Below are 11,462 nucleotides of genomic sequence, written 5' to 3'. Positions count from 1 at the left end.
GCTTTTGGACCCCCTGTCCCATTCTTCGAATAGTTATGCTGATTAGACTGGTGACACACTAGTCGGGGGCGGGTTACTTTAAAGGGGTGGTAATGCCCTTTTCACAAGATGTAAAATAAATCTCTGATGTCCCCAGAGTGTGTGTGTGAAGTTTTAGAACAAAATACCCCACAGATATTTTTATATAGCATGTTAAATTTGTCACTTTTTGAGGGTTTGCAAAAACGCACTGTTTTGTGCCTGGCCCTTTAAATGCAAATGAGCTGCTGCAGAGGGCGGGGTTTCAAGAGCTTGTGTGTGTGTGTGTGTGTGTGTGTGTGTGTGTGTGTGTGTGTGTGTGTGTGTGTGTGTGTGTGTGTGTGTGTTAGCAGCTGCAATTACCTCACGCAGACACACTAAAATGACAGAAACTGTTCTGTCTTTAATGTTAAAACGAAGTCAGACAAAGATGGAGAGACTCAAGAAGAAGAAGTGACAACATGTAGAAGCAACAGGACGTCTCTGAATGGTTAGTTGATGAGTTTATGTTGCTGATGTGGAGTTAACTATCTTCAATTAGCATATTCTGTCATGATAATCTTTAAATCGCTCGTATAGGAACTGTTGTGAGACGCACACAGAGTGACTTTCTATTGTGAAAAGACGGATGCTAAAGTTTGAGCTGACTCACAAATGTGCTCGACTACAACAACTCTTCCTCTTCTCAACATGGACTGTGTGTTCAGGGGGCGGGGGTTGGTGATGTCACCCGGAGGGATGTCGTGCAGTTCCTACCAGCCGTTTGTTGTAGTCCTTTTCTTTAAAAGCAAATATCTTCCTTTGCTTTGAACTTTGAGCGTTGTAACTTTGCAGATGTTGTTTATGATCAAACAGCAACATTACACACTAACTACAGTTAGAAAAGTGAAATCATACTCAACCACCCCTTTAACTGCATACTTCATTTGCATGCTTTTTTTAAAAGTCCCCATGAAGTTTTTGGCTTTTAGTACGGATATGTTAGCCTTGCTGTTATCTAATGTGTTCCAAAACTATGACAAAATTCACATTAAATGTGTCACATACAAGTAAGTAAGTAAGTAAGTAAGTAAAATGTATTTTTATAGCACATTTAAACACAGCTCGCGCTGACCAAAGTGCTGTACATAGCGCAGTAGCCACTGAATAATAAAAGTAAAAAATACAAATACAATAAGTAATTACACTTTCAATCAGTAATTTAAGCTAGAATCAAGAGGAAAACAGTTAGTTACAGACATAGCAAGGTAAGACAGTTAAAACACAGGGAAGGTCAATGTAAACAGGTGAGTTTTGAGCTTAGTTTTAAAAATTGTGATTGATGGGGCATTTCTAATCTCAGGTGGCAGTTGGTTCCACAACTGAGGGCCAGCAACAGAAAAGGCTCTGTCACCTTTTTGCTTAAGCCGGGACCGAGGAACATGAAGGAGACCTTGGCTAGAGGATCTAAGGGACCTGGGGGCTACATGTGGATGAATAATACCAGCTATGTAGCTGGGGGACAGGGCGTGAAGAGCTTTAAAAACCATCAACAGTATTTTAAATTGTATCCTAGATTGGATTGGAAGCCAGTGCAAGGAGGCTAGAACAGGTGTAATGTGTTCACGTTTTTTTGTATTCGTGAGGAGCCTAGCCGCTGCATTTTGGACTATCTGAAGCCGTGCGACCAGTGTTAGAGGGAGACCAAAGTAAAGAGAGTTACAATAATCTAGGCGGGAGGTTATAAACGCATGGATGACTTTTTCCAGATCATTGTATGACAAGACAGACTTAAGTTTGGAAATTATTCTTAATTGATAAAAGCTAGCCTTTACAACAGATGATATTTGTTTGTGCAGGTTAAGATGGGAGTCTAAAATCACACCCAGGTTACGTGCATGTGATTTAACATAGGGGGCAAGGGAGCCAAAGTTGACAGGGATCGAGTTTTTTGACTTTGAAGGGCCAAAAACAATAACCTCAGTTTTGTTGTCATTTAACTGAAGGAAATTGTTGGCCATCCAGATTTTAATTTCTTTCAAACAGTCTAGAAGTTGCTGCATGGATTTGTCAGATTTGAGTGGGATGTACAGTTGGGAGTCATCTGCATAGAAATGGAATGAAATATTGAATTTTCGGATGATATTACCTAGAGGGAGCATGTAGAGACAGAAAAGTACTGGACCCAGAATGGATCCCTGAGGGACACCATAAGACAAGAATGCATAAAAAAAGTGAGAAATATAATTTTCAGACATTAAGTTATTAGTAAGCAGTCTTTTATTCATAAGTTTAACCTGACATTTAACCATAAGTTTAAGCTTCCTCTGTCATCTTCTCAGGCTGAAGATTTTAAGTTAATACAGTTTTGGGTTTCAGACAAAACTCTTTTACCCCAAAAAAAGGCTCTTTATGGCAAAAATGTTCTATATAAGGAGAAATGTCTTGGTGTGCCACAAATTGAATCCCCCTCTTGTCTTCGTTATTTGTTCTGCTCTGAAAGTGTCTGGGCGAAGCTAAACTAAGCTGTTGGTCAGATTTGCACAAAATTTGGGACGCTTCATCTCATGAAACTCACGAAAAAGAAAAAGTATCAAAATAATTTAAATGTATCAAAGTTAGGCCTATAACCAATACAATTCTAAGGACACCTGACACGTCGTGGACGAATCTGCCAATAGGGGGCGCTACAACTGAAAAAACACTCCAATCGTATGTTCAATTAGGGCTGCATTCGACTCCACTTTTAAGGCTCATTCACACCAAGAACGATAACTATAAATATATTAGTGTCCATGCACTATATTCTGTTTATTCTTAATGCGCGCTGCTGTTTTGTCTGAGCTCTTGAAGTGTTTCTCTGTGCCTAGTGTTTCTCTGTGCCGTTAAGGTTTATTGTGGACTCTGCTATTCTTCTGTATTTAAATCTATTTTTTAGAACTATATATTTATTGTTATCGTTATGAACCGTGTAAACAAGCCTTTAAAAACAGCCTACACTCACAGACTTCTCTAAGCACTTCCCTCGGGCGAATCCCCTCCACCATTTTGAAGTGCGTTCAACTTTGTCAAGTGGACGAGGGAAGTTTATTTGGACAGACCCTCAACCGCTTTGTTTTGACCGAGGGAGCGAGTCTACGCACACACTTCAGGCGCAACTTGCAACTTCACAACAGCAACTTGCTTGCACCTACCCACACACCTACATGATTCAAAGACAGAGAGAAAAGTGGTTTACAGCTGTAAGTTAAGTAAGAACAATTAAACAGTTTAGAAGATCTATACTGAAATATAACAGCATAGCAGACTTCAAGTGATCAAGGGTGTTCCCTTTAAACCCATTGCAAGGGTTCCAAGTGGGCACTCCTGCAACATAAGCAATATGTATAAGTGAATGAGACTTAAAGGATTAGTTCACTTTTAAAAAAACTTGTGCTGATAATTTACTCACCCCCACGTCATCCAAGATGTCCATGTCTTTCTTTCTTCAGTCGAAAAGAAATTAAGGTTTTTGATGAAAACATTTCTCCATATAATGGACGTCAATGGGCCCCAAACGGTTCAAGGTCCAGATGACAGTGTCAGTGCCGCTTCAACGGCTTTAAACGACACCAGACGATGAATACGGGTCTTATCTAGCGAAACGCTCGCTCATTTCAAACATAAATGAAAAAGTTTAAGTTTTATAAGCACAAACGCTCGCCTTGCTCTGTTCTGTGATGCGCGTTCGTGACGTCACGTAATTACGTTGTAAAGGTCACGCTTCTATGAAAAGTCAAAAATGTCTGTCCTGACGAAAATTTTCTTTTAGGCTGTTTAATATTACAACACCCAGGATACGCAAACGAAATGGGCATTTTAAACGATAAACTGAGACAAAGACATTTGAATATGTGTGTATGGTCCTCCTTCCCCACATTTGTAAACACTCGGTACGCCAAGCGTGACCTTTTCAACGTAACTGCGTATTACGTGACGTCACGAACGCGCATCACAGAACAGAGCAAGGCGAGCATTTGTGCTTATAAAACTTAAACTTTTTTATTTATTTTTGAAATGACGGAACGTTTCGCTAGATAAGACCCGTATTCATCGTCTGGTGTCGTTTAAAGCTCGTTGAAGCGGCACTGACACTGTCATCTGGACCTTGAACCGTTTGGGGCCCATTGACGTCCATTATATGGAGAAATGTGTTCATCAAAAACCTTCATTTCTTTTCGACTTAAGAAAGAAAGACATGGACATCTTGGATGACATCGGGGTGAGTAGGCTAAATTATCAGCAAAAGTTTTTTTTAAAGTGAACTAATCCTTTAAGGCCTGCATGTTCACACCAAAGATGATAACAATTAAGATTTAATTCTAAAAATCATTCTAAATGTACAAGAATAGCAAAGTCCACACCACAACTATAACAATAATGGCACAGAGGAACGATATTTTTGGGATTGCTTTCAGAACGATTTTTTCCCCAGCTGATGAACGATAAAAACATTGACAGCCAATCAGAATCCATTCCGCTTTAACGAGCTAGAGCATTTAAAGTGGCAGACAACAAAAAAGCAGCGTGCAAGAACGCAAATGTGCATTGATGTGGATATAGTATTGTTATCTGTATAGTTATCGCTATCTTTATAATTATCGTTCTTGGTGTGAACATGCCTTTAAATGCAGCCCTTGTTGAAAATCAGTAAGCCTGTTCTTTGGGGGCAAATACTAACATTATCACTCAGATAAACCAGCAAATACGGCCACCAGACATTCAAATTTCATCAGGTGCTGACTGGATGTTGTCAACGCAACGCAAGACAGTTTAATTATAGACTTTTAATTATAAAAAATACAAATAAGCTACACTCGGATTGAAAACAAAAATGAAGGACGCGTGTAGCGCGTTCATTATAGGGTGTGTGAAAAGTAACCTGGTGCTTATGTGAATATATCGAGAATTGCATATTTATTATCAATATTAAGTGATAACATCAGATACGGGATATTTTCACGCACTGTCACAAGCAGGGATATTGTTGTTCATCACCACAGCAACCATTTGCTTGTCTACATTGAACTATAGTTGAAAGCTTGTGGCTTTGTGTCCGACTGTACATTATTTAAGGCTATTCTATTTATAAAGACACTGATACTGGAACTGTACAATTCATTCATAATATTATATATCATATATATATATCCCCCTGCATAACATTTCATATCAGTATATCGTCCCTCATCATAACCTTACCATGGCAAAATTCTGTGTAGCAAATTTGGTGAGAATATTGCTATAATAAATGTACCATTTTATTAATAACTCTGCATTAGTGCATGATACCTTCAAAGTTGTTAATTCCTATGAATTTGTTATTATAATCAACAATTTAGTTTTCATTCTTATTTTAATAAAAATGTGTTTGTCATTTTAGTTTTCTGAAAATAATTTTGGTTAATTTACTTGTGGAGATTCAGGTCGATATATTTGTTGGTGTGATTACATCATGTGAAGCAAACTTCATGTTTCATTCATTTCTGATGCTCATAACAGATCATTTTCTATAACGCAGAGGGCATATATTTATTCCAATGTGATTGACAGATGAAAAGCTATAACTACTAATGTTGACCACAATAGAAGAATAAATCCTTAGGTCTAATCTTTATCAATCAGTTTGAATGGAAAGTCAGTTGTCTCTTTGGGAAGTCATATTGTAAGTGTGCTCAATAATGATGGTAAGCCTCTACCATCATTATTGAGCACACTTACAATATGACTTTGCAGTAAAAACACATAATATTTGTAAAGACATGTGTCAATCTCCCATATAGCCTGGTATTGGTGCTTGGAGACTGTTTGCCGCTTTCAGCTACAGCGTATATTTGTACTTTAGTTGTAGATTTTGTATCCTTGCTGTGAATAATGAAAAAAAGCAGGTCTTCCTCTATTGAGACCTGCTACAAAACCTCATCTAAGGAATATTTTATGAATTTATTGATACTACAAATAACAATTATGACAGATCTACAAAGTATAAACCTTATACAAAGTTGTTCACTTCATTGTTTACAAACGGATTGCCTGTCACCTCATTGCTCAAGCTAAAGTTGAGTTTTCAACATTAATGTCTTACGTTTTATTATTATTTACATAAACAAATACAAACACAAGAAATCTGTCCTCAAACTTTTGAAAGTGCAACACTCTTAAAAATAAAGGTTCCAAAATGTTTTTTTCTTCTTCTTTTAGCAATGACAAAAGAAAAACTGGGTTCCTCAAAATAAACTTTTAGCGAACAGTTCTTAAAAAAAACAACAATTTTTCTCAGTGTGAAGAACATTATAATAATCTATAGAATCTGTCCCATGGATGTTAAAGGTTCTTCATGGGACCATCAATGCCAATAAAGAACCTCCATTTTTAATTGTATCTGTGTTTTTGTAGTAATTTACCAACTAACTACAGTCGCAAACTGCCTATTTACACACATTGTAAAGAGCTTTGTGTTTTTTTTTTTTCCTGAGACACACTCCATATTTTAATAAACACTTGATATCAGTCAGGAATCTTGAGATAAAAACATTACAAACATTTGAAATGACATCTGAATATCACATATAATAATGCATTTCTATTACAATCAATTTATAAAAGCAAATAGTAAAATATCTCAGTCCATCAAGGTCAGGAGATGTTAGCCATTTCAAACACGAGAGTTTAAGCAAATGTATGTTTTGCCACTATAAGCATAAGATGTTTGGCAAAGTCAACTAATTTAGGAACTCCTTTATTGTAGGTTAAGGTGCTGATTTCTATTCTATTACCTCGGCCGTCTCTGCTCCATTCCATTGGGCAGGAATCCCGCGATAATGGGAACTGGCCATATGAGGGCAGCGACGCTCCATATAATGATGACTAAAGTCATGAAACAAGCCACCAGAGTGGATTCGATGGGCTTGCGGTTGAGCCTCCAGCTTCGATCCCCCTTCAGCTCGTCCAATGCGAAATCAACGCAGCAGAAATGCACGGAGTCGCCGGTCTGCGGACCCTCGGACCTGCCCCGTCTGAACCTCCGGTACCGGGACAGCCCGCATCCGACGCAGAGCCGGAACTCCTGCTGGCCGCCCGTGACGCCCAGGTGCTCGATGTACACCGGCGAGATCGCGCGGTTGAAGGCGGCGGAGAAGAACGCCTTGCCGTGGTTGTTGGTGGTGTACATGAGCACGTCGCACTGGAAGCCGAAGTTGCTGTCCCAGCGCGCCACGAGTTTGGTGGGGAGTCTCTCCACGCTCACGTTGCACGTCGATGAGGCTTCAGGCTCCTCCACGGATCTCTTCGAGTAGCCCACATCCACTTCCAGGCTGGCCATGAACCTCCCGGAGGAGTTGACGGGCGGCAGAAGCAGGTCCTCGTCGCTCCAGCTGTGCGCGCAGCGGCCGGGAGCGCTCAGAGCCAGCAGGAGAGTGATGGAGATGCTCAGCATGGCAGAGCGCGCGGGTCCTTCAGGCGCATGGTGGTCTCGCACTCGCTCTTTATTCCGTGGTGGTTGCCGAGCAGTCCGTCATGTATGTGATTGCGCTCCATCAGTTACGCGCGTGTCCTGTGCGCTTCCGGAGAGCGCAGTGACCGAGCGCACGGTTGCGCGTCGACAGTGACAGTGAGTTCTGCTCCTTCTGCTCCTTCACCTCGCTGCTTGCTTCTGCTCGTCTACAGGGGTAGGAGGCTTCACATCACAGCAGAGGCAACTTGTACACTTCAGATGACAGTATGCGATCACGTGGGCTCAGAAAGATCATTCCACACACCGAAGATTGACACTCTTTAACCCTCTGGTAGTTTATGTGTCTGTCAAAAATGACAGACTTCAATAAAATGATTGTACTTTATTTTAGTTTGACAATTATTTTTTTATTTAATATTTTGTATTTCTAGGGAATTTTATGGTACCATGTTATATTTATAGTAGTTAAAATCCATTTATTCACTTTGAACATGGACCATTTCCAACTCTGCTGTCATAAATCTTGAATGCTTCTGTGTGTGTGTGTGTGTGTGTGTGTTCCAATAAATTAAGAAAATTAATATATATATATACTGTATATATAGCTATATATGAAGGGGGAGTTTTTACAGAGATGCCATGGATTTTGATTCCCCAAAGAATCTTTTTTTTTTTTAAAGAACCATTTTTTTTCTTTGAGTGAAGAACATTTAATAAAGAACCTTTTATGGAATTGAAAGTTAGATGTTAAAAGTTCTAAATGGAACCATGATACATCTCAGTAACTATAAGATCTTGAGTCTTGAACTATAAGATCTTGAAAATTTAGCATGTTGATTTCCAACACCAACTGATTAGTTTTTCAATTATTTAATTTTCAACTTATCTTTTATCAACTTATTTTTTGTAATATCGGTTAAGTGATCAGTTATTAAACACAATAATAGCACACTTAGACAACTATAAAATAGGCTGAACTGTGTCGCAAGTTGCCACATGTTTTAAATTTATATTTTTAAATATTTATCTGCAAAAACTATGGTATCCTTTTACATTTTATTACATATTTGGTTTGTTTAATTGTTGGAGAAAATAGTGAATTTCATTTGATCCCATATAGTGTGACACAAAGAGGGGTCACGAAAGGTCAGCATGTGTTAATGGCCTGTAACTGAACTGGCAGAAATGTTCGATAGCTTTTCGTTGTGTTAAATAGACTTTGATATATGTTCTGCTAAAGTTTATTAACTGTATTTAAAAAGGTATGGTGACTGGCTCCAATTTCCCTTATATTTGGGTCAGTGACAAAAAGTGTTCAAAATAGCAAACACCTTTTTTTGAAATGTTTGATAATGTTTTCATGTTTTGATTAAATGACTTTAAAAATGAAATTTGGTGTAATCATATAATTTGTTTGCATGTCTACAGAGGTCCTCGATCATTTCCTGTTTTATGGTTTTCATGATAACAAAATGGTCTGTTAGTTATATCTTAATTTGTCATAATAGTTTTTTTTTTTTTTTTAATCAATACAAATAATAAAATATTAGACTAAGTTTGTTCAAGGGTTTCAGCCTTAATTTTTTAGTCTTTTACAAAACAAAAATACCTAAATGAATTTTGAAAAAACATGTTGAGATTGAGTACTAGATTAAGTTTAACCAACATAAACCTTTGAATGAATGTTTATATTTGATTATTGAACACTTGTCTCACATGTGACACCTGGGAACATCTCACCAAATATTCATATATTTATAGAGCTGTCACGTGATGCGTAAAAATGAGTCATGTGAAGGTCAGCACTGATTTATTCACTTTACAATGAACTTCTTTACAACATCAGATACTGAAGAATATTTGAATGATATTGTTACATTAATACGAATTTTTACAACGTCTTGTCTGTGCAATATGACAAAAATAAAGGCTAAATGCTTGAATATGAAACCTGTACGAGTAGTTTTCTTTCGGGATGTTTAAATGGCTCAATGAGCGCTTGAGCGTTTGATGCGATGAACATTTGCAGCTGAAAGATGAACTCCTGTCTGGATTTGAAAGATTATTCATCCGCTCACCTTGTCGATCCCTTTCCTTCACACCGTCCAAATTCCCAAATACTGGCCACTGAAATAAAAAATATGCTCCACACAATGTGGCAGTGAACAGAGGAAAATGTAAATGACTTTCTTGTTCATTAATTATGCTATAAAAATGTAAATTGCTCCGGTGCCAAAAATGCTAATGGGACCAAGATAAAAGCCTCCTTTGTCAAAGCAGAATGTATGAAAGATTCAGAATATTTCTTTATAAAATCAGGAAAGAGAGAGAGATTCGGAGTTGCTTATTGGCTTTTTGAAGAACCACTTTCTGAAAAAAAAACCCCTAAAAAAAGAAGAGGCACATTCACACTGTAATTAGGTATCGGCTGTCAATTGTCTTGTTTTCCCCCTGCCGGTTCAAGTTCCTGTTTAGATTAGGCTCTCGATGTTTCATTGATTCCAGGTCTTGCATTTCCTGCACGCCACTAAAGACAGATTGTTCCACTGTCCCGTCAAAACACAGACACCAGAAAACCTCAGTCACCGTGTAGAGTCTGCTGTGACACCGATCTCAAAGCACTGCAATGAGGAAATTAACAAGAAAATTAACACCAATTTGGTGTTCTTGCTTTGAAAGGAGAAAGCTGAATCTTTTCATATTTCATTAGATTAGTTGTGTTTGTGATTTTAGTTAATAAAACTTGTGCACAATAAGTATTTGGTTCTGATTCAATTTAACGATTTCTGATCTTGTGACACGCTCTGTACATGCTTAAGAAAGAATTGTTTTTCTGTGGCCTGAAAAATACCCGTTTCTTAGAATCAATGAGTAATCAAAAGTGTTCGCTGGACGAACTGATTCATTGTTTGTAATATTAATTTAGCTACATCAAGTTAATCCAATTAAATGATCCAAATATTAATAATTAATCACAAAAAGTTGTATTTATTATTAATATTTCCCTTTTGAGCTAATTTGTTACAAATATTTTTGATTCGTGATTTTTTTTGTTTACTTTTAGAATGTTTTCAACAGGTTTTGATTTTGATTCAGAATGTGTTAAAGTGAATAATGAGATGTTCATTTTGTCCTGAACCTAGGCCCAATTCTAGTATTTTGAATGTGCACAACTATTATTATTATTATTTTTTTTTACAAAAAGTTAACATCAAACTACATACAGTAGTTCTGAAAGCACCACAGAGTCAGATTTACTTCAGCAACATTCTTGGTTTTATTGTGCTTGATTGTTTCGGTGCATGTTCAATAACTGTCGCCAAATTTGAACCTAGGCGTTTTTTGTTAATCTACCCGAGTCAAACTTTCGTGTAAAAGCATAATGGAAACTCCACTTTTAAGATTGACCGTATTTTCGTTTTAGCTCAAAATGGCTTTTGAATGAGAGTGCATGGGGCACTTCTATGATAGCATCAAAATCGCTGTTTTTAAAACACTAATGCGGCTCGACACAACATGAAACTGTGCTGGAAGTATCACCAGCGGCTCTACACATGAACTCCAGCATTGACTACATTGTTTGTGTACACAAAGTTTACTAAAAACAAAGGTTTTGTCGACTCACTTGATCAGTTAGTGTTTCCGGTGGCTGGAATTGTCAGTCAAAAGTAGTCGATCTCCGAATGCAACGTAACATGATTCGTGATGATTCGGAGAGTAAAAATGGAAAGCTCCTAAAGCTTGTTTCCATGAGCTAAGTTATCATGCTTTTCATTGGAATTACAAGTTCATGACATTTCCTCATATGGAGTCGGTTAATTACGTTACTGACTCCAAAAAGTGGTTGTTGTAATCTTATATTAAAATATAGAAACATATTTTCTTCTGGCTGACGTCACGAATCCTTCCATTCTGGTATGCAACTCCTTTTCCTGTTATTCAAGTTTACACAAATCCGTCAATTTGATGAATC

General features: G+C 37.7%; 1 protein-coding gene across 1 annotated transcript; it reads right to left on the bottom strand.

Moving 5' to 3' along the window:
• Positions 1-5,939: 5,939 nt before the first annotated feature.
• On the bottom strand, positions 5,940-7,936 carry tmem158 (transmembrane protein 158). The gene has a single exon (XM_079625805.1). It carries the CDS (start codon positions 7,469-7,471, stop codon positions 6,809-6,811), a length of 663 nt encoding a protein of 220 aa, XP_079481931.1. The 5' UTR covers positions 7,472-7,936; the 3' UTR covers positions 5,940-6,808.
• Positions 7,937-11,462: the final 3,526 nt, after the last annotated feature.

The sequence above is a fragment of the Phoxinus phoxinus genome, assembly GCF_949152265.1.
Source record: "Phoxinus phoxinus genome assembly, chromosome: 10".
NCBI lineage: Eukaryota > Metazoa > Chordata > Actinopteri > Cypriniformes > Leuciscidae > Phoxinus > Phoxinus phoxinus.
The sequence above is the reverse complement of the archived record's forward strand: the minus strand, read 5'-3'. Positions and strand labels throughout refer to the sequence as shown.